Source organism: Oncorhynchus masou, chromosome 12, assembly GCF_036934945.1.
Source record: "Oncorhynchus masou masou isolate Uvic2021 chromosome 12, UVic_Omas_1.1, whole genome shotgun sequence".
Lineage (NCBI taxonomy): Eukaryota > Metazoa > Chordata > Actinopteri > Salmoniformes > Salmonidae > Oncorhynchus > Oncorhynchus masou.
Window position 1 is genome coordinate 40786531 of NC_088223.1, and position 24589 is coordinate 40811119.

Genomic DNA, 24589 nt, shown 5'->3' on the forward strand with positions numbered 1-24589 from the left:
CTCAGAACGCACCCTTGTGGGGCCCCAGTGTTGAGGATCAGCGGGGTGGAGATGTTGTTACCTACCCTCACCACCTGGGGGTGGCCCGTCAGGAAAATGTAAATTGTAAATGTAAGTCCAGTAACCAGTTGCACAGGGCGGGGTCGAGACCCAGGGTCTCATGCTTGATGACGAGTTTGGAGGGTACTATGGTGTTAAATGCTGAGCTGTAGTCGATGAACAACATTCTCACATAGGTATTCCTCTTGTCCAGATGGGTTAGGGCCGTGTGCAGTGTGGTTGCGATTGCGTCGTCTGTGGACCTATTGGGGCGGTAAGCAAATTGGAGTGGGTCTAGGGTGTCAGGTAGGGTGGAGGTGATATGGTCCTTGACTAGTCTCTCAAAGCACTTCATGATGATGGAAGTGAGTGCTACGGGCGGTAGTCGTTTAGCTCAGTTACCATAGCTTTCTTGGGAACAGGAACAATGTTGGCCCTGACATAAAAATATCTCATACTCACAAAATATCATTGAAACATAAATGTATGCATAGTCACATCTACACAATCCATCATGACACTTTTAATTTCAAATCATTTATTAGATGTTTTTCTCTCTTGAAGCCAGCTTCTTCGACCGCAATAGAAAACAGAAAGAATAAAATAATGTATCAAAATTGCACACATGGGAGCATAAATCAGATATACCATATATATGATATTCTTCAGATAGATTCTTTCACATAAAAAAGAGCACCTAAAATTGAGATTACAGCATCTCATGGAACCATGATAACATTTGTGCCCTTATTTTGGATGTGGGTGATTCGTCACAAACTAGGACCAACAAAAATACCATGATTTGGGGGATTTTCACTTCATTTAATCCATAGATTGGTCCTTTTGGAGGAAGTATTGTTGACATTTGTATCTAAAGCTTAATTGAGAAATAATACAAGTTGGCATATTTATTACATTTTGGACTTACCCATGAAGCTTTGCCGCTTGCTCTGCAACATGAGATGCATTTTGATTTCAATAACAATTTTCCTATTAATTAATGAATATTGAAAAATATAAACATAAATATTGAAATTTACAATTTGAATTTGGCTAATATTTTAATGTATTGTTCATCCGGCAAATCACCAGAAGAGGGTGACCATTTTGAATCCATTTTCACATTCACTCTGTTACAAATTGGATCATAACTCTAAAAATAGCAGAGATCCCACTCTGGAACTTTGATATGTCCGTAGAGTATATTACGTTCAACAATATATTAAACATTTTGCTAAATCAAATTTTTTTTCAATATTCATAAATTAATAAGAATATTGTTATTGAAAACAAAATGCTACTCATATTACAAAGCAAGCGGTGAAGCTTCCTATGACACCAATGTTTTCTTTGTAGCACCTACAGATAAAACATTAGGGAGTCTTAAAGGAGACCTGGGTAAGGCCAAACCATCAACTTTGATTAATTATTGGTCAATTATGCTTTTATATGCAAATGTCAAATATACGTCAACAATCCATACTCCAAAGGACCATTCTATATATTAAATGTCTGAAAATCATGGTCTTTTTTTCCCACCCATATCACACATGTGCTGTATGTAGTCTTACATAATAACACCAGAGACCCAAACATAATACCTTTTCCATTCAAAACTATACAGTCAAATTACTATAGATGCAGTACATAGATTACTGTGTTTCATTCTACCACATTAATTCCACTAGTGGTTAAAAATAAAAACTTGTAATGGTGATCATTCCATCATGTATCGTCAGGTTTTTCAATCATGCAATCATGTGCATTAAGTCTCGCTTAAATCCACTTTGTGGTTCAAACAGAAACCGTAATTGAACAAAATTGAATTGTCATCATGTTACATATAGCCATGGTTTGCCAGAAACTACTGTGCCTTCAGAAAGCATTTACACCCCTCGACCCCCCTTTTCCGCATTTTGTTGTGTTACAGCCTGAATTTAAAATTGAGATCTTGTGTCACTGGCCTACACAAAATACCCCATTTAATGTCAAATTGAAATTATGTTTGTAATTATTATTTTTATTTTTTACAATTTTAAAAGAAAATACTGCTCAGGGATTTCACTATGAGACCAATGCTGACTTTAAAACAGTTACAGAGTTGAATGGCTGTGACAGGAGAAAACTGAGAATGGATCAACAACATAGTAGTTACTCCAAAATACTAACCTAAATGACAGAGTGAACTGTTACCTAGTTAAATAAAGGTTAAAAGAAGGAAACCTATACAGAATAAAGATATCCCAGAACATGCAATCCTGTTTGCCATAAGGCACAACACATCACTGAGTACCACTCTTTATATTTTCAAGCATGGTGGTGGCTGCATCATGTTATGGATATGGTTGTCATTGTAAAATTAAAAATTAAACGGAATAGACCTAAGCACAACCAACATCCTAGAAGAAAACCCGGTTCAGTCTGATTTCAAACAGACACTGGGAGACAAATTCACCTTTCAGCAGGACAATAAGGGAAGGGGATATCTACTCAGTTGCATAACTGAATGCATTCAACTGAAATGCGTCTTCTGCATTTAACCCATTCCCTCTGGATCAATAACCTAAAACGCAAGGCCAAATATACACTGGAGTTGCTTACCAAGACGGCATTGAATGTTCCTGAATGGCCTAGATACAGTTTTGACTTAAATAGGGTTGAAAATCTATGGCAGGACTTGAAAATGACTTTCTAGCGATGATTAACAACCAACTTGAAAGAGCTGGATATATTGGCTCTGGGGTGTGAATGAATATGTGTAAATTAGATGTAAAATAAATAAAAACTAATAATAACGTTTTCACTTTGTCATAATGGACTATTGTGTGTAGATGGGTGAGAAATCAAATATATTTAATCAATTTTGAATTCAGGCTTTAGCACAACAAAATGTGGAATAAGTCCAGGTGTATGAATACTTTCTGAAGGCACTGTACAGATGAGGGATGTTCACAAGACTCAAAATGTATCTTGGACTTGTGGATGACCTGATCTTGCAGACTTTGCAGACAGAGTTCAGTGTGTCAAATCGGAGGGCATGCTGTCCGGTCCTCTGGCAGTCTCTATGGGGGTGCCACAGGGTTCAATTCTCGGGCCGACACTTTTCTCTGTATATATCAATGATGTTGCTCTTGCTGCGGGCGATTCCTGATCCACCTCTACGCAGACGACACCATTCTATATACTTTCGGCCCGTCATTGGACACTGTGCTATCTAACCTCCAAACGAGCTTCAATGCCATACAACACTCCTTCCGTGGCCTCCAACTACTCTTAAACGCTAGTAAAACCAAATGCATGCTTTTCAACCGATCGATGCCTGCACCCGCTTGCCCGACTAGCATCACCACACTGGATGGTTCCGACCTTGAATATGTGGACACCTATAAGTACCTAGGTGTCTGGCTAGACTGCAAACTCTCCTTCCAGACCCATATCAAACATCTCCAATCGAAAATCAAATCAAGAGTCGGCTTTCTATTCCATAACAAAGCCTCCTTCACTCACGCTGCCAAGCTTACCCTAGTAAAACTGACTATCCTACCGATCCTCGACTTCGGCGATGTCATCTACAAAATTGCTTCCAACACTCTTCTCAGCAAACTGGATGCAGTTTATCACAGTGCCATCCGTTTTGTCACTAAAGCACCTTATACTACCCACCACTGCGACTTGTATGCTCTAGTCGGCTGACCCTCGCTACATATTCGTCACAAGACCCACTGGCTCAAGGTCGTCTACAAGGCCATGCTAGGTAAAGCTCCGCCTTATCTCAGTTCACTGGTCACGATGGCAACACCCATCCGTAGCACGCGCTCCAGCAGGTGTATCTCACTGATCATCCCTAAAGCCAACACCTCATTCGGCCACCTTTCGTTCCAGTACTCTGCTGCCTGTGACTGGAACGAATTGCAAAAAAATCGCTGAAGTTGGAGACCTTTATCTCCCTCACCAACTTCAAACATCAGCTATCTGAGCAGCTAACCGATCGCTGCAGCTGTACATAATCTATTGGTAAATAGCCCACCCATTTTCACCTACCTCATCCCCACAGTTTTTATTTATTTACTTTTCTGCTCTTTTGCACACCAATATCTCTACCTGTACATGATCATTTATCAATCCAGTGTTAATCTGCAATATTGTAATTATTCGCCTACCTCCTCATGCCTTTTGCACACATTGTATATAGACTCCCCTTTTTTTCTACTGTGTTATTGACTTGTTAATTGTTTACTCCATGTGTAACTCTGTGTTGTCTGTTCACACTGCTATGCTTTATCTTGGCCAGGTCGCAGTTGTAAATGAGAACTTGTTCTCAACTAGCCTACCTGGTTAAATAAAGGTGAAATAAAAAAAATAAAAAAATACATCTTTATATCATCTGTATGAGCAAATCAAGCAGGCACAGGGACCAGATAATATAAGCGTCACTGAGAATACGTCCAAAATGACATCCTAATCCCTTTATAGTGCACTACTTTTGACCAGGGCCCATAGTGCTCCGGTCAAAAGTAGTGCACTCGAGGGAATGCAGCCTGAATCGTTACAGTGCTGATGCAACGTTTATATACAGTAGGGCCATTGTGTTGTTGAACTAAGCTAAATAAAACTAAACTGACCGGATCCTTTTACAATACTTTTGTAGTAATCCACTAACTTGCATTGACATGTGATCATCCCCCAACAGTACACACCTGATGGTAAAAATACACTTTTATATATTCAAACTTATAGGCTACAATATGTACTGTGCTTTCATATTTCCTTTGCACTTCTACCTTGAAATAGAGAAGTAAAATAAAAAGTCCAGTCAGGTTCCGCTACATGCGCCATCATTCAACTCATAAACTGCTCAAAAACCATCATTTAAAAAAATCAAAATCAATAGTCCCTGACCCTAAGTAAAATAAAACATTGAACATCAAAAAAGATTACCAATATTAATTATATCATTTTAAATAAACAAAATACAGGAAACAAAAATCTAATATGAAACATCACTTGGGCTATTTGGCGAGCTGACGTCTACCGATGGCAAGACTCATCTGTAAAATTTGAGAGATAAAGAGGAGTTATGAGACACAATTCAGATACAGGTATGGAATGGACAACCACATTTCATGACTAACTGAGGGGTGTATTCACTAGGAACCAAACGGATGCAAATGGACGAAAACGGAGAGGGACTATGTTATGAACTTGAGTGAAGACCCAAAAGCGGTTTTAACAGAAAACAGAGTTCTTTAATGAAAAAACAGGAATGGCATAAATCCTCTTCCAACGTTGTCAGCGGAACAAAAAGAACGTTAGTATAGTGCAGGTGGCACCTGCCAGGCAGACTCCGACAGGACAGGACAAGGTGGAAGCAAACGAGACGACAGCTTGCTTCTGGCATCAAAAAACACAAACAAGAATCAGACACTGAAAGTAGCAGGAACAGAGAAAGAAATAGAGACCTAATCAGAGGGGGAAGAGAGAACAGGTGTGAAAGAGTGAATGAGCTAGTTAGAGGAGATGTAGAACAGCTGAAGAATGAGAGACAGAGAAGGTAACCTAAAAAGACCAGCAGAGAGAGAGAGTGAAGAGAAAGGACAGGAACAGACATAACAAGACATGACAGTACCCCCCCCCCCACTCACCGAGCGCCTCCTGGCGCACTCGAGGAGGAAACCTGGCGGCAACGGAGGAAATCATCGATCAGCGAACGGTCCAGCACGTCCCGAGAGGGAACCCAACTCCTCTCCTCAGGACCGTACCCCTCCCAATCCACTAGGTACTGATGACCACGGCCCGAGGGCGCATGTCCAAAATCTTACGAACCCTGTAGATGGGTGCGCCCTCGACAAGGATGGGGGGGGAGGGACGAGCGGGGCGCGAAGAACGGGCTTAACACAGGAGACATGGAAGACCGGGTGAACGCGACAAAGATAGCGCGGGAGAAGAAGTCGCACTGCGACAGGATTAATGACCTGGGAAATACGGAACGGACCAATGAACCACGGGGCCAACTTGCGAGAAGCTGTCTTAAGGGGAAGGTTCTGAGTGGAGAGCCATACTCTCTGACCGCAACAATATCTAGGACTCTTGGTCCTACGCTTATTAGCGGCCCTCACAGTCTGCGCCCTATTACGGCAAAGTGCCGACCTGACCCCCTTCCAGGTGCGCTCGCAACGCTGGACAAAAGCCTGAGCGGAGGGGACGCAGGACTCGGCGAGCTGAGATGAGAACAGCGGAGGCTGGTACCCGAGGCTACACTGAAAAGGGGATAGACCGGTAGCAGACGAGGGAAGCGAGTTGTGGGCGTACTCTGCCCAGGGAGCTGTTCTGACCAAGACGCAGGGTTACGAAAAGAAAGACTGCGTAAAAATGCGACCAACAGTCTGATTGGCCCGTTCGGCTTGACCGTTAGACTGGGGATGAAAGCCGGACGAGAGACTGACGGAAGCCCCAATCAAACGGCAAAACTCCCTCCAAAATTGAGACGTGAACTGCGGGCCTCTGTCGGAAACGACGTCAGACGGAAGGCCATGAATTCGGAAAACATTCTCGATAATGATCTGAGCCGTCTCCTTAGCAGAAGGGAGCTTATCGAGAGGAATGAAATGAGCCGCCTTAGAGAATCTATCGACAACCGTAAGAATAACTGTCTTCCCCGCTGATGAAGGCAGTCCGGTGATAAAATCTAAAGCGATGTGAGACCACGGTCGAGAGGGAATGGGAAGCGGTCTGAGACGGCCGGCAGGAGGAGAGTTCCCAGATTTAGTCTGCGCGCAGACCGAACAAGCGGCGACAAATCGACGCGCGTCACGTTCCCGAGTGGGCCACCAGAAACGCTGGCGAATGGAAGCGAGCGTACCCCGAACGCCGGGGTGGCCGGCTAACTTGGCAGAGTGGGCCCACTGAAGAACGGCCGGACGAGTAGGAACGGGAACGAACAGAAGGTTCCTAGGACAAGCTCGCGGCGACGGAGTGTGAGCGAGTGCTTGCTTTACCTGCCTCTCAATTCCCCAGACAGTCAACCCGACAACACGCCCGTCAGGGAGAATCCCCTCGGGGTCGGTGGAGACCTCAGAAGAACTGAAGAGACGAGATAAAGCATCAGGCTTGGTGTTTTTGAGCCCGGACGATAAGAAATAACAAACTCGAAACGAGCGAAAAACAGAGCCCAACGAGCCTGACGCGCATTAAGTCGTTTGGCTGAACGGATGTACTCAAGGTTCCTATGGTCAGTCCAAACGACAAAAGGAACGGTCGCCTCCTCCAACCACTGTCGCCATTCGCCTAGGGCTAAGCGGATGGCGAGCAGTTCGCGATTACCAACATCATAGTTACGTTCTGACGGCGATAAGCGATGAGAGAAAACGCGCAAGGATGGACCTTGCCGTCAGAGAGAGAGCGCTGAGAAAGAATGGCTCCCACGCCCACCTCTGACGCGTCAACCTCAACAACAAACTGTCTAGAGATGTCAGGTGTAACAAGAATAGGAGCGGATGTAAAATGATTCTTAAGAAGATCAAAAGCTCCCTGGGCGGAAACGGACCACTTAAAGCACGTCTTAACAGAAGTAAGGGCTGTGAGGGGAGCTGCCACCTGACCGAAATTACGGATGAAACGACGATAGAAATTAGCGAAGCCCAGAAAGCGCTGCAGCTCGACGCGTGACTTAGGAACGGGCCAATCAATGACAGCCTGGACCTTAGCGGGATCCATCTTAATGCCCTCAGCGGAAATAACGGAACCGAGAAAAGGGACAGAGGCGGCATGAAAAATGCACTTCTCAGCCTTCACATAAAGACAGTTCTCCAAAAGGCGCTGGAGGACGCGTCGCACGTGCTGAACATGAATCGAGAGAGACGGAGAAAAAAATCAGGATATCATCCATGTAAACGAAAACAAAAATGTTCAGCATGTCTCTCAGGACGTCGTTAACTAGTGCCTGAAAGACAGCTGGAGCGTTAACGAGGCCGAAAGGAAGAACCCGGTATTCAAAGTGCCCTAACGGAGTGTTAAACGCCGTCTTCCACTCGTCCCCCTCCCTGATGCGCACGAGATGGTAGGCGTTACGAAGGTCCAATTTGGTGAAAAACCTGGCTCCCTGCAGGATCTCGAAGGCTGAAGACATAAGAGGAAGCGGATAACGATTCTTAACTGTTATGTCATTCAGCCCTCGATAATCCACGCATGGGCGCAGGGACCCGTCCTTCTTCTGAACAAAAAAACCCCGCTCCGGCGGGAGAGGAGGAGGAGACAATGGTACCGGCGTTGAGCGAAACCGACAAATAATCCTCGAGAGCCTTACGTTCGGGAGCCGACAGAGAGTATAATCTACCCCGGGGGGAGTAGTTCCCGGAAGGAGATCAATACTACAGTCATACGACCGGTGTGGAGGGAGAGAAGTGGCCTTGGAACGACTGAACACCGTGCGCAGATCGTGATACTCCTCCGGCACCCCTGTCAAATCGCCAGGCTCCTCCTGTGAAGTAGAGACAGAGGAAACAGGAGGGATAGCAGACATTAAACAGGTTACATGACAAGAAACATTCCAGGATAGGATAGTATTACTAGACCAATTAATAGAAGGGTTATGGCGCACTAGCCAGGGATGACCCAAAACAACAGGTGTAAAAGGTGAACGAAAAATTAAAAAAGAAATGGTTTCGCTATGATTACCAGAGACAGTGAGGGTTAAAGGCAGCGTCTCACGCTGAATCTTGGGGAGAGAACTACCATCTAAAGCGAACAAGGCCGTGGGCTCCCTAACTGTCTGAGAGGAATGTCATGTTCCCGAGCCCAGGTCTCGTCCATAAAACAGCCCTCCGCCCCAGAGTCTATCAAGGCACTGCAGGAAGCAGATGAACCGGGCCAGCGGAGATGGACCGGAAAAGTAGTGCGTGATCCAGAAGGAGAGGCCTGAGTAGTTGCGCTCACCAGTAGCCCTCCTCTTACTGATGAGCTCTGGCTTTTACTGGACAAGAGGTGACAAAATGACCAGCGGAGCCGCAGTAGAGACAGAGGCGATTGGTGATTCTCCGTTCCTTCTCCTTGGCCGAGATGCGGATACCCCCAGCTGGATAGGCTCAGCATCCGAGCCGGCGGAGGAGGGTGGCAGTGATGCGGCAGGTGGCAGTGATGTGGAGAGGGGAGCAGCGGAGAACGCGAGCTCCTTTCCTCGAGCTCGGCGACGAAGATCAAACCGTCGCTCTATGCGAATAGCGAGAGCTATTAAGGAGTCCAGACTGGAAGGAACCTCCCGGGAGAGGATCTCGTCCTTAACCTCGACGAGGAGACCCTCCAGAAAACGAGCGAGCAAAGCCGGCTCGTTCCAGTCACTTGAGGCAGCGAGAGTGCGAAACTCAATAGAATAATCCGTTATGGATCGATTCCCCTGACATAGGGAAGACAGGGCCCTGGAAGCCTCCTCCCCAAAAACAGAACGGTCAAAAACCCGTATCATCTCCTCCTTAAAGTCTTGATACTGGTTAATACACTCAGCCCTCGCCTCCCAGACTGCCGTGCCACACTCACGCGCCCGTCCGGTAAGGAGAGAAATGACGTAGGCGATGCGGGCTGCGCTCCTGGAGTAAGTGTTGGGCTGGAGAGAGAACACCACATCACACTGAGTGAGGAATGAGCGGCACTCAGTGGGCTCCCCAGAGTAACACGGCGGGTTGTTGATCCTGGGCTCCGGAGACTCGGAAACCCTGGAAGTGGGCGGTGGATCGAGGTGGAGTTGGTGAACCTGTCTTGTGAGGTCGGAGACTTGGACGGCCAGGGTCTCAACGGCATGTCGAGCAGCAGACAATTCCTCCTCGTGTCTGCCTAGCATCGCTCCCTGGATCTCGACGGCGGAGTGAAAAGGGTCCGGAGCCGCTGGGTCCATTCGCGGTCTGATTCTTCTGTTATGAACTTGAGTGAAGACCCAAAAGCGGTTTTAACAGAAAACAGAGTTCTTTAATGAAAAAACAGGAATGGCATAAATCCTCTTCCAACGTTGTCAGCGGAACAAAAAGAACGTTAGTATAGTGCAGGTGGCACCTGCCAGGCAGACTCCGACAGGACAGGACAAGGTGGAAGCAAACGAGACGACAGCTTGCTTCTGGCATCAAAAAACACAAACAAGAATCAGACACTGAAAGTAGCAGGAACAGAGAAAGAAATAGAGACCTAATCAGAGGGGGAAGAGAGAACAGGTGTGAAAGAGTGAATGAGCTAGTTAGAGGAGATGTGAACAGCTGAAGAATGAGAGACAGAGAAGGTAACCTAAAAAGACCAGCAGAGAGAGAGAGTGAAGAGAAAGGACAGGAACAGACATAACAAGACATGACAGACTAAGCTGAACTTGTCCAATAAGAAACGCTTGGTTTGTTGCAAAAAGTTTTCCATTACAGAATGTTTTGCTACGGTTTGCACTAATGAATACACCCTGTGTATGCAGGTATTCAGCTAAATGGAAGGGAGTGACATATACTGACCTATTCTCAGCACTCTCAGGCCATCCGCTGCTCCCACGTTCCTGCTGCTCCCGGACACAAACACTCCTCTCTCCTCCTCCTCCTCCTCTTCCTCCTGCACCTCATCCTCCTTCCCTTTCTCCTGACCTGGTATGGGGTAGGGGGTAAAGGCTATCATAGAGGCCTCTGATGGGTATTCAAAAACCTGCTCCAGCTGGGTCTCGTCGAAACACACCTTCACCTGGATGGGGCGGACAAGACAGACACAGGAGAGAGGCTTAGTACAGTGCACCCAATAGAGACACACCCTTACAGACAGCCTGACCACATTGCAGTGTTACTTAATCAGGATGGACATGCTTCAAGAACAATTCATAGCAAGAAATAACCTGTACTTTCCCAGTGTTGCCCTTATTTAGTATGAAAGGGTGATGTGGAAGGCACCCATTAAAACGGCATGATTAAGTTGTACTGAGTCAGACCCTTTCTGACAAAAATGTATGTAACCTACAATTTGTTTACTTAGCACGGATATGAGAGATTATTTTGGTTTAAATAACATTGCTGCCTGCACCGAACAGTAGGAAAACCTGGCCCCTGCCTTGTACATTATATTATAGGTTGTTATAGTACCTTATATTACAGGTTGGTGTAGTACATCTATACCGTAGTGCATTTATATTCACCACAAACTGACTGACCATACACTCCTGATAATAACCTGGTGTGAGAGACGTTGGACGAATCAAGCTCAGGCCCAGAAGGTTAATCCCTGACTGAACTGATTGACCCAGGCTAACACAGCAGGGGAGAACATGGAGGAGAGACAGAGAACCAGAGAGAGAGAGAGAGAGGAAGAAAGGAAGCACACTGTGCCAATCGCTAATCACCACAGTCACATCGGAACCTTTACAAATACTCGTAAAAATGCCTTACACAACATGTGGGGCAGCCACTGTCTATGAGAATGGTACCTCGGTCTAGTTTGAGAGAAAGATATACTGTATGACAAGGGAGCCTTGGATTGAAGAGGGGGGAGACAGAGGATCTGAACAAGGATGACGAGGAGAGCGTAAGTCACCCCCCTCTGTAAGATGATGCCGGTGCTCGGTTAAGGTGACGTCAAACAGTCTCAGCAACGTGAGCAACAGGTGGCCAGGAAGCACCAATAGGCTACGAAAGGGTTACAGCAGGACGACTATAGTAAAGGAGAGCTGTGCTTAACCGCTATGAGTATATTACAGGATTAGGTCCCGAACTGACACAAAGGAAACAATTTTGGGGGGTTTTCTCATTACTCAGTGTGGACTGAGTGGGTGAGATTGATTCAGGTGAAAACATTTTAATCACCTTTATTTAACCAGGTAGGCTAGTTGAGAGTAAGTTCTCATTTACAACCTGGCCAAGATAAAGCAAAGCAGTTTGACACTTACAACAACACAGAGTTACACATGGAATAAACGAACATACAGTCAATAATACAGTGAAAAAGTCTATATACAGTGTGTGCAAATGAGGTAGGATAAGGGACGTAAAGGCAATCAATAGGCCATGGTGGCAAAATAATTTCAATATAGCAATTTAACACTGGAATGGTAGATGTGCAGAAGATGAATGTGCAAGTAGAGATACTGGGGTGCAAAGGAGCAAGATAAATAAATAAATACAGTATGGGATGAGGTAGTTGGATGGGATATTTACAGATGGGCTATTTACAGGTGCAGTGATCTGTGAGCTGCTCTGACAGCTGGTGCTTAAAGCTAGTGGGGGAGATATGAGTCTCCAGCTTCAGTCATTTTTGCAGTTTGTTCCAGTCATTGGCAGAAGAGAACTGGAAGGAAGGCGGCAAAAGGAAGAATTGGCTTTGGGGATGACCAGTGAGATATACCTGCTGGAGTGCGTGCCACGGGTGGGTGCTGCTATGGTGACCAGTGAGCTGAGATAAGGCGGGGCTTTACCTAGCAGAGACTTGTAGATGACCTGGAGCCAGTGGGTTTGGCGGTGAGTATGAAGCGAGGGCCAGCCAACGAGAGCATACAGGTCGCAGTGGTGGGTAGTATATGGGGCTTTGGTGACAAAACGGATGGCACTGTGATAGACTGCATCCAATTTGTTGAGTAGAGTGTTGGGGGCTATTTTGTAAATGGAAGTAAGTATAATAATGCATCCAATTAGGTTTGGATGTACTTGGAAGATCGGTCGTAGTATCTGTCCATTCAGTTACCAAACTGATTATCATGAAATGGAGTCATGATGAGGAATAATCCACATCCTACAGCATAGTCGTTTAATAAACAACACTGCATCATTTATTCTTTCAAACACAAAATGTATTTTGGGCAGAGTGGGGTACGTCGAGCAATTTTTTACTTTCAGCATCACTACATCAAGGGAAATATAATATTCTTTCTAAAAAATATACAGAAGTTTACATACACTTAGGTTGGAGTCATTAAAAATTGTTTTTCGGCCCCTCAACCACAAATTCCTTGTTAACAAACTATAGTTTTGGCAAGTCGGTCAGAACATCTACTTTGTGCATGACAGTCATTTTTCTAACAATTGTTTACAGACAGATTATTTCACTGTATCACAATTCCAGTGGGTCAGAAGTTTACATACACTAAGTTAACTGTGCCTTTTGAACAGCTTGGAAAATTCCAGAAAATGATGTCATGGCTTTAGAAGCTTCTGATAGGCTAATTGTCATCATTGGAGTCAATTGTAAGTGTAGCTGTAGATGTATTTCAAGGGCTACCTTCAAACTCACTGCCTCTTTGCTTGACATCATGGGAAAATCAAAAGAAATTAGCCAAGACCTCAGAAAAATAATTGTGGACCTCCACAAGTCTGGTTCATCCTTGGGAGCCATTTCCAAACGCCTGAAGGTACCACATTCATTTGTACAAACAAAAGTATGCAAGTATTAACTCCATGGGCCCACACAGCCGTCATACCGCTCAGAAAGGAGACGCGTTCTGTCTCCTAGAGATGAACGTACTTTGGGGCGAAAAGTGCAAATCAATCGCAGAACAACAGCAAAGGACCTTGTGAAGATGCTGGAGAAAACAGGTAAAAAGTATCTATATCCACAGTAAAACGAGTCCTATGTCGACATAACCTGAAAGGCCGCTCAGCAAGGATGAAGCCACAGCTCCAAAACCGGCATAAAAAAGCCAGACTACGGTTTGCAACTGCACATGGGGACAAAGATCATACTTTTTGGAGAAATGTCCTCTGGTCTGATGAAACAAAAATATAACTATTTGGCCATAATGACCATCGTTATGTTTGGAGGAAAAAGGGGGAGGCTTGCAAGCCGAAGAACACCATCCCAACCGTGAAGCATGAGGGTGGCAGCATCATGTTGTGGGGGTGCTTTGCTGCAGGAGGGGCTGGTGCACTTCACAAAATAGATGGCTTCATGAGGAAGTAAAATTATGTGGATATATTGAAGCAAAATCTCAAGACATCAGTCAGGATCCCAGACATATTCAAAGCTTGGTCGCAAATGGGTCTTCCAAATGGACAATGACCCCATGCATACTTCCAAAGTTGTGGCAAATTGGTTTAAGGACAACAAGTCAAGGTATTTGGAGTGGCCATCACAAAGCCCTGACCTCAATCCTATAGAAAATGTGTCGGCTGAACTGAAAAAGCTTGTGCGAGCAAGGAGGCCTACAAACCTGGCTCAGTTTCGCCAGCTCTGTCAGGAGGAATGGGCCAAAATCCACTCAACTTATTGTGGGAAGTTTGTGGAAGGCTACCCGAAATGTTTGACACAAGTTAAACAATTAAGGCAATGCTACCAAATACTAATTGAGTTTATGTAAATGAAATGTGATGAAAGAAATACAAGGTGAAATAAATAATTTATAATAAATAATTATTCTGACATTTTACTTTCTTAAAATAAAGTGGTGATCCTAACTGACCTAAAACAGGGAATCTTTACTATGATTAAATGTAAGAAATGGTTTAGTTTAAATTTATTTAGCTAAGGTGTATGTAAACTTCCGACTTAAACTGTATCTACATATATTTCAGGATGTTGTGTATCCCTGGAAATAATCAGAATTCATGTAAACATAATAGTTTTGAAAACATGGCTTGTCCAAAAAAGTGGTCTCTTGGCACAACCTACCCCGGGTATCGACTGCAATTCAAATTGCAGTCGATAAATTGCAATTTTGTTCATTGTCTATAGTTTATGCCTGCCCATACCATAACCCTACAGCCACCATGGGGCACTCTGTTCACAATGTTGACATAAGTAAACCCCTCGCCAACACAACGCCATACACATGGTCTGCAGTTGTGAGGCCGGTTGGACGTACTGCCAAATTCTCTAAAATGACGTTGGAGGAGGCCTATGGTAGAGACATTAACATAAGATTTTCTGACAACAGCTCTGGTGGACATTCCTGAAGTCAGCATGCCAATTGCACACTCCCTCAAAACTTGAGACATCTGTGGCATTGTGTTGTGTGGCAAAACTGTACATTTTAGACTTTTATTGTCCCCAGCACAAGCTGCACCTTTGTAATGATCATGCTGTTTAATCAGCTTCTTGATATTCCACACCCGTCAGGTGGATGGATTATCTTGGCAAAGGAGAATTGCTCACTAACAGGGATTTTTGAGGAATAAGCTTTTTGTGCATGTGGAATATGTCTGGGACCTTTTATTTCAGCTCATGAAACATGGAACCAACACTTTACATGTTGCATTTATATTTTTGTTCAGTGTACTTATTTTACAATAAATGTGATCATACTTGACTATTTTTATTCACAAATGCAAGTGAAATGCTCGCACTATGTAGCCCTGACCACCCGCCAATGTGGCTGGTGAAATAGACATCTTACCCCCCTATATTTGCTATTTCTCTGTCTCTTATTGTTCAGAGGAAGTGAACAGGCCTGAAAGAGGAAATATCCAGTGATGGGTCCAAAATGTCACCCTTTTCTCTGTATAGTGCACTACTTTTGACCAGGGCCCATAGGGCATTGGTGAAAAGTAGTGCACTATGTAAGGAATAGGATGCCATTTGGGACTCGGACATGCAGTGTCTCGGCTAGGGAGTCACAAGGTTGTTGAGTTTCCCCTCACTCCACTTCTCTTTAACCCCACCCTCCTGTTTCACTGACAAATGAGAGACTGTTCCACTTCAATCGCACCACATTTGGGCCCGATGACAATTTTTAAATGGGAAATTAGGTTACAGTAGGACAGTATCAATAGTCGATGTTGCGAAAACTATACAATAAACATGGTGAGAGCTTCCTCAACTTTACTGCCATGGCTAAATGAACAAGTCAATCATTAATTCCTTAGCCTAAGATTTCCAACAAGACTTGGAAGGATGACATTGGCAAATGCTGCTGTCATATGCCAAGAGGTCAACATTGTCAAAAGTGTTTGCCAAAATTCCAATGCAGCAAAACAAACTCAGCAGAAACAGGAAAATACAAAGGAAGACTTGTCGGAAAGGCAACAAGGGCAGACTCATTGAAAGACAGGATCTGTCAGAGGAAGTAACTTGCAATGCAATGGTGTGACTCAGGCCAAGGATCTGTGTAGCATCTTGCATTATGTACAGAAAATTAGATGAAAAAAAGGCTGATAAGCTAAATGCCTATACAATAGCAAAGTGTTTTATATTAAAAGTCATGCTGTCTGAGTAAAGTACAGTACATAAGCCATAAAGGTTTACATGTTTAACAATAGATATACACTGAGTATACCAAACATTAGGAACCACCCCTTTTGCCCTCAGAACAGCCTCATTTTGACGTGGCATGGACTCTACAAGGTGTCGAAAGCGTTCCACAGGGATGCTGGCCCAAGTTAAATCCAATGCTTCCCACAGTTCTGTCAAGTTGGCTGGACTTCCTTTTGGTGATGGACCATTCTTGATACACACGGGAAACTGTTGAGCGTGAAAAACCCAGCAACATTGCAGTTCTCGACAAAAAAACGGTACGCCTGGTACCTACTACCATACCCTGTTCAAAGACACTTAACTATTTTGACTTTCCCATTTACCTTTTAAATGAGATGTCTTAATTGTCTCAAGGCTTAAAAATGGTTCCTTACCCTGTCTCTTACCCTTCATTTACAACGATTGAAGTGGATTTATCAAGTGTCTTCAATAAGGAATCATAGCTTCCACCTGGATTCACCTGGTCAGTCTATGTCATGGAAAAAGCAGGTGTCCTTAATGTTTTGTATAGTCAGTGTATACTGTATACCGTAATTGCTCTTAATATGCATATTCTCGTCTACCTCGCTATATAAACAGATTACACCAGACTCCCGCACCTCTCTTATTCAGAGGGGTTGGGTTAAATGTGGAAGACACATTTCAGTTGAAGGTATTCAGCTGTACAACTGTCTAGGTATCCCATTTTAACTTTCCCGTTCTTCCCATTCTAAAGCTTCATTCGTGTGGGGAGACTGCCAAGCCTGGTCTTTAGTTCTGCTCTGATGAGCCACTTTGTTATGGAGGTGTCCTAATTAAAGTACTCCAAAAGACTCTGTCCGTGTCTGAAATGGTGCCCCATTCCATATGTAGTGCACTACTTTGGGCCAGGGCCCATGGGGGATAGGGTGCCATTGTAGGGGATAGAGAGCCATTTCAGAAGCAACCTCTCTCTAACAGGCTATTGCTCCGACTGTTTTCATTTCATTGCACAAAAAGGATGTTGCAATGGGGAGAGGGGGGGGCAATTCATCTATTGTGGAATAACTTGTCTTTCTAGATGAAACAGAAAGAAGTGACGATTGATTCACAACCCACATAGCTCCTCTCTGCAAAACTTCAAGTTAGACAGACAGAAAGAGATAGGGAGGAGGAGGAGTGCTCTGGCTGAGTGGCTCTGTCATTGTGGTTTCCTCTCCACTTTTTCTGCTCTCTCAAGTGTTACATGGATGCTCATCTGAAATAGACTGTTAGCACTAGACATTACAGTTACCCTAACAAATAATTTATACAGGGTTTATAATTAGTATATTACTAAACGAGACCAGAGCCACCACTACAAGTAGGCTACTTTACAGCTGAGAATCATGATGTCGTGCTTGATAAGGCTTTAACAGGCTTAGCTCAGTCGACGTGTTCTAACTCCTCAGTGCAATCAAACGGGATGTCCTAATGCTAGCGAAAGGGGATTCTGGGGGGGGGGGGGGACTGGAGGTTCAAATGGAGGCAGGCAGGGAGGAGGTGAAGATTTCTGATAGTCACAGTATGCCCATAACATATTGATAGTCTATTGAAGCCATTTTCTGCCCCAAAAAAGTGTTTGTTTGTTTTTTGGTCTTTATTAAATCCAACCTTTGGGGAGAGGATCCATGATCATCACTACAAGATATGATCATCACTACAAGAGGCCTTTCTAGGGAGTTTTTCCTAGCCACTGTGCTTCTATACCTGCATTGCTTGCTATTTGGGGTTTTAGGCTGGGTTTCTGTACAGCACTTTGTGACATCAGCTGATGCAAGAAGGGCTTTATACATACATTTGATTGGATTTGATACATCATCAATACAATTTGCAGGCATATGACTCCACTACACTCACCCCTTTGGGAGTCCCTTTGGGAGTCTTGACCAGGCAAGACTTATCCAGGTTCTGATATCCGCCGATCACTTCGATCTCCTCCGTAGTGGGGTATCTCTTCTTGCCTCTCTCTACTATCTCGGTTAGGACAGGCATCTGGGACTTGGTAGACGTCTTGACTGAGGGTCCTGAGGATACTGAAACCGATTCCACGGCTGCCCCTCCAACAGGCTTCCTTGGGGTGATGGTGATGGTGGTGCCCCTCTTGGCCTGCTGGCCTCCAGAGCCTGTTCTGATGGTGAAATTGATCGGAGAAGGTGAAGGGGAGGGAGAGACGGAGGGGGACTGGGGTGGGGAGGGTGAGCAAGGGGAGGATGATGTGCTAGGTGGGACTCCCTGGTCTGGGTGTAATGAGTTCTCAGGAGAGGGCGTCAGGAGAGATCCGGAGTTGATGGTAATGGAGCGGGCACGATTGGGTTGAGGAGGCCTTTCAGAGTGCAACTGCGGATTAGACTGACATTTTCTGGGATTTAGAGGGGTTTGCTGGTCCTTTTGCCTTGGATGCATCTGTTGAGGTTCCTTATTAGGCTGGTTGTGTGATATCCTTGTGCTTTGCTGAGCTTCAGACTCTTTAGCTTTCAAATTAGTTTTTTTACTAAAAGTCGACTGTGCTGCGTTGTTGTCGTGTGATAGTCTCTGTACTTCCTGTTGTTCTCGCAACTGAAGCTGTTCCACCTGACGCTGTATTTTCTGAAGTCCGGAATTCTCATCACAAGAGGCCTTATTTCCAGATGCCCCACCACCACCCCACAGCTGCTTCTGTGTCAGCATCCCAACGGATCTCTCCAGACTGCTTGGCTCCTGTTGTTCTGCTGATATGCGGGACTGTACGTTGGGTGTATGTATAGGGATAGGCCTATCCACGGTCCTCTCACTCATGCACACCGCCGTCCTGGACCCCACTTTTTTCAGGTTATAGATCCGGCTCATCTCAGCAAGAGAGGGGGAGAAAGAGTCTGAGGGTGAAGGAGAGGGTGAAGGAGGCAGATAATGCAACCTGTCCTCTTCCTCCGAGAGTTTATCCTCTCCTACTTCTCCTCCTCTGCCTCTGGTGTCCTGTTTTCTCTGCCGACCCCTGTCACACCGTAACTCATCTACTACATGTTTTATTGGATCTTCCTCTCTCTCAATCGTGTGATCGCTTTCTTCATCTCCTTTGACAGATTGTGAGAATGAGAGAGGAACAGGAAGCTCAGGGTCAGCTTTTGACACGCTCGCTTCCTGTGTGACGTAAAACTGAGTGGATGTTGTCTGCTGTGCAGAGCCTTCCTGTCTCTGTCTCTCTCGCCCCATTTCGTCCCCCCCCTCTCCTTCATCACACCTATCTGAACTTGAAGCTCTTCTAACCCTTCTAGTCCCAGCCCTTTTCATTCCCTCAGTCGCATCTCCATCATCCCCCGTTGCTACCGCTCCCTCCGTGTTCCTCAGCCTCTCCTTCTCCCTCTGCCGGATTTTCTCTCGCAGGGATTCGATACGAGACAAAGGCTTGCCGATCCTCCAACTATCCCGCCTCTCCACACCTTTCCCTCCCTCTCCTTCGCAGCTCTGGTCGTCATCGCTTTGGAGGCTTGGCCTTTTGTTCTCTAATACCTCCCCCACACCATAGAACACTGTCCTGGGTATGTGTCGCTCAAGTGGCGTTGGAGGGATTCCAACTGAGGCAACGTGCTTTGGAGACTTGGGAGACTCAGGGGTCACTTCCTGGACGGACATTTCGGGGCAGACGTGACTGTGCACGCGTGTGCCAGGTGAGTGTGCGCTCTCCTTGCTCACCTCACTTGGCACCCTGTAAGCTTTGCTCCCTCTTACATTCTCTGTGTCCTCCCTCGTCACACGTTTGCAATCCTGAGTTAATGATTGGGTCCCTTTGTGATTGTCAAGTTCGTTGGCTGTCTCTCCGACTCTCCTTGTCTTGTTGATAAGATCTCCCGTGTGCTGTGATAGTGCTGACTGGGTTGAATGGTTCCCCGGCGCTCCTTGACTACTACGCCAATCTGTTCCTCTGTGTGCCACAGCGCTGAGCAAGGTGGTTGAACACTCTGTCAATGCTGAGACACGTCTGTATTGGCTTTCAACAGACTGAGGAGGACTGGCTCTGTCTACAGAGAGGGTGATCACACAGTTTTGCTGAGTTGTTTCAACTGACATTGTGCAGTCCCTTACTTCTGACATCCTCTTGGCATCCCTTGCATCTGATCCTCTTCTAATGGCTTCTGACCCCCTTCTGTCCCTCACTTGAGGTTCTGCCTGTCTTCCAACCACCACCTCTCTCTCTGTGCTCCTCGCCCTCTCCATCCCTCTCTCTCTTTCTTCTGTCATTCGCTTTACCTCTTTTTCCACTGCTCTCTCTCGCCCATCGTGTTTGATGGGCACTCCTTGCGCAAATGAGGCCTCTGTGTTTTTAACTGAGACCCTTGTAAACCCTGCCTCCTCACACATATTCTGTGTTAGTTCCTCTGTCCCCGTGTTACGATATTCTAACTCCACTCGTGTTACAATCTCGACCCCATGGTCAGTCTCTTTCCCTGTGTTACTTTCCAACGCAGGCTGTCTCTCAGGCTGCCCCTCTTCCTCCCTGTCTGTTTTTATGAATCCCTCTCTATGCTTCCCCACCCGCTCTTTATCTGAAAACCAGGTCCAGCCCCCCTGCTTGCCTCCCCTCTCTGACCATTCATCCTCCACTACATCTCCCCGAGGTGCCACCCTCCTGTCTGAACATGTCCTCTCCACCACCTTCCTATCATGGTTCCCCTCATCCTGCATGCCATTCTCCTTTGTCCATATCACCTGGTCAGAGAAGCTGAATGACCGCTTGGGCACACCCCTGAATCCTGCACGTTTCTCCTCCCCTCTCCTGTCTCCATCATTGTCCTCGTCCAGACCAAAATTGTCTCTGTCCCTGCCAGGCCGGCTGAAACAATCTGAGCTTTTAGACCGGGACGGGGGCTTTGGATGTTCCCTGTATTTCTTTGTATGTTCCCCAAATTTACTCAGCAGCTCACTCACCCTAACTCTTCTCTCATTGTGGATACTGTCATCTGTGTCACCACATCTCCTATCCTCTTGTTCTGAAGCTGCGTGTGTTCGTGGTCGGCCTTTCTCCCTCAAATTCTCCCTCTCTTTATCTTTCATCATCAACCACGCCACCTCTCTCTCCAGCCCCCTCTCACAATCCTTTCTTCCATCTTTATTGCACTTCACCTCTCTCTCTCCCTTCTCTTTGCCATCTCCTTCCCTGCCTGCCCCTTTTAGACTTCCACTCCTGCAGTCCTCAGTGCCAGCTAAGGGTTTAATTACCAATCCCACTGATGCTCGAATCTCCGTGACACTCCCTCCACCAGAAAGAAACTCCTTGAGGTCCATCTTTATGTCTCTCTTTTCCTGCTCCTCTTCCATCACCTCCCTCTCCCACTCTCTCCTTCTACCCCTCCTTTCATCACTGCCCTTTCTGTCCTGTTCAATAATGATGATGTTGTCTGCTCTGATGGTACGAAGGCCTGGGACTAGTGGATGGGGGTACTTGGGGTTATGAGGATCTGAATCTCCCTCCTCCCTCTCCTCCTCTTTTCTCCCTCTCAGGCATTCCCTTTCCCTGTCTCTCACGGTGTCTCGGCTCATCTCTCTTCCGGCACTTCTGTCCCTTTCTCTGCCCCTACTCCGTTCCCTGTATCGCTGTAGTTTTAATTCTATATCTCTTCCCCTCCCAGACTCCCCATCATGACCTTTGACATGGCCTCTTTCCTTCTCCTTTTCCCTCTCTCTCCCTACTTCTATTTCCTGCTCATTCCCTTTCTCGAGGCTCATCTCCCCAGCCATCTCTTCTTCTCTTCCCCTTCTCAACCCGCCATGCGTGCGAATGAATGGATTTTGTTGGACAGGGGTGATGGTCTCCCTTAACACCTGACTCTGCGGTTTAGACTCTTCATCCAGCCAAGGCCCTGTGAAGTCTGGGCTGAGTGGTGATTCACTTCCCAACTGCACCAGTGTAGCGCTGTCTGGGTCACTCACAGCATCAGAAGGGGACTTGCCCTCCTTGACTTGGAGGGGGCCCTCTCTTTCCTTGTCCCCGAAACTCTCCTGTTTCATTCTTCTCCTCTGGATGATCCCTCGCTTCCAAACAGGCATGCTGGCGAGTTTGGCCTCCTCCTCTTTTTCTCTCTTCTCTCGCTCCTCCTCCTCCCTCCTCTTTCGCTCCAGCAGGAGTTGTTTCCATTCCGGTAAAGAGGAGACAGACATAACAGAGAAGAGCTTTTGCTTTTGGCAAGATTCCTAATCGTCCTCTCGTTTGATGCTCTGGCAACAGTTCTGTCAAAAAGGACATAGCAAGATGTTCATAAAAATATAATAACCATATGTTATGATTTAATTTGTATAGCATATTCCTTGTGACTCACTTTGCTTTCAAATCCGAATAGATGTTTTTATTGAAATGTAGCTTACTAACAGGTGTACTTTTGTACTTTGTAAATTTCTATGACATATGTATAGAGGCTATGTAACTCAACCACGTAGCCTATTTACTGGATTACATTTTACACAGGCTTCGTCCTCCCCTCATGGTTACTTTCCCTAATAATAAAAAGTTAACATACCATCGACACATAGTTATTATGGAGAGATTTCAGTGCCAACAGAAATGGCATGTGAATTCCATCATTTTGCACAAATTGAATCATTTAATTAAAACAGGGAATGGAACGGCTGTCCTTAGAAGGGCCATGACAGGGCTATTCAACTACATTCTTATGTGCGACAAATTGATCTTAGAGGAAAACAGAAGGCATGTCCATGTTCCAGAGAGTCTTAGCTTTCAGGAATGGGGTTAAAATGCTAGAGCTTAAATTATTGTTAATCTAACTGCACTGTTCAATTTACAGTAGCTATTCCAGTGAAATAATACCATGCTATGCACAATTATGTATTAATAAACCAATTAGGTACATTTGAGCAGTCTTGATACAATATTTTGAACCAATATGCAATGGTTCATTGGATCAGTCTAACACCTGTAACATACACTGCTGCCATCTAGTGTGCAAAATCGAAATTGAGCCTGTGCTGGAATAATACATTATGGCCTTTCTCTTGCATTTCAAAGATGATGGTACAAAAAAATATGTTTTTTCTTTGAATTATATTTTACCAGACCTAATATGTTATATTCTCCTACATTAATTTCACATTTCCAAAAACTGCAAAGTGTTTCATTTCAAATGATATCAAGAATATGCATATCCTTGTTTCAGGTCCTGAGCTACAGGCAGTTAGATTTCGGTATGCCATTTTAGGCGAAAATTGAAAAAAAGGGTCACATCCTTAACAGGTTTGTAACATGCACACTATGCCTCTGCACATAGCTGTACGTTTGCACTCCAAACGTTCCCCACAATTTCGCACTCCTTGTTTTAAACCTGGGTGCAAAGGATGTTAAAAAATCGTCCTCCAAACTTACCAAATCCTTGGTATTCCGCAGTAATGCTTTATATCCCCCTCTGTATCGGTTTGAGAGTTTTCATCTTCTGAATGAAGAGCGACTGTGTACCTCCCGTCGTGCGTAATGCGCTCGAGATACTACCTCGAATGTTGTTCTGTATCTAGCTTCCGATGTAGTTGATTAATCGATGTCAAAAAGTCAGGATTAATAATGTTTATATGGTTCCGTTATTTAAAGATGACCTCGCAGTGAATCAGTGTATATACACTTAAAACACCTCCATTGGTAGTAAATATTCCCCGGCTGCAGTGCTGTCCGACAACTGTAATCCTATAATTACATTAAATCCCGTCAGGGGAGTTAGTGGCACACACCATATTGGCCGACCTAATAAAAGGCGTTTAAAGAAGACTCCCGTCTGCCGGTTACCCACCCCTCATCCCTACGCCCCACTAATTGGAAGAGAGAGAGAGGAAATAAGGAGAGAAGGGGGTCACCGCAGTCAGACCGTGATTCTGACAGTCAGGTTGAGGTGATGAGAGTTACCCGATGTGATGTGAAAAGCTTCAACCCGTCTTCCCGGGTGGAATTCATCGTAAATTCTGGATAACATCAAAGTGGCCTACACTAGGATACATGCTCAGGATATCAATCAGTCTGTTATGTAAGATAATCTGCAGGCTCAGCTACAGTAGTTAGCCCAGATCAGACAGTTGAGGAATCATGCATAAGAGAATAGCCTAGACTACATCAATGGTAAGAGCCTAAATCAAAGTTAAAGTAACTCTAAAAAATACATGTACAACGCTCCCGCACACTGACTCTGTATTGGTACCCCCTGTATATAGCCTCGCTATTGTTATTTTACTGCTGCTCTTTAATTATTTGTTGCTTTATTTCTTAGTTTTTGGGGGATTTTTCATAACTGCATTGTTGGTTTAAGGGCTTGTAAGTAAGCGTTTCACGACTAACATTTGATTTGAAATGTATTACTGCTTGCATTCATTGACCTTTTGTTGTAGTTGCCTATCATTTGTTCCA

The 24589-nt window shown here is 45.2% G+C and overlaps 1 protein-coding gene across 1 annotated transcript; it reads right to left on the reverse strand.

Annotated features, from left to right (window-relative positions):
• Positions 1–560: 560 nt before the first annotated feature.
• On the reverse strand, positions 561–23621 carry ppp1r18 (protein phosphatase 1, regulatory subunit 18). Its single transcript, XM_064979331.1, has 4 exons — positions 23567–23621; positions 18076–22419; positions 10515–10734; positions 561–5087 (listed from the first exon to the last, which is right to left on the reverse strand). The coding sequence occupies exons 2-4, from the start codon at positions 22348–22350 to the stop codon at positions 5068–5070; spliced, it is 4515 nt and encodes a 1504-aa protein (XP_064835403.1). The 5' UTR covers positions 22351–22419; positions 23567–23621; the 3' UTR covers positions 561–5067.
• Between the last annotated feature and the right edge of the window lie 968 nt (positions 23622–24589).

Bases quoted from the DNA above. Each gene is read 5' to 3' on its own strand.
- ppp1r18 (XM_064979331.1), bottom strand. From the start codon at position 22,350: ATGTCTGTCTCCTCTTTACCGGAATGGAAACAACTCCTGCTGGAGCGA. The intron at 10,735-18,075 runs GTGAGTGTAGTG...CGCCCCATCCAG, and splicing joins CCAAAGGGACTCCCAAAGGG to GTGAAGGTGTGTTTCGACGA. The intron at 5,088-10,514 runs GTCAGTATATGT...CAAATTTTACAG, and splicing joins CCTGAGAGTGCTGAGAATAG to ATGAGTCTTGCCATCGGTAG.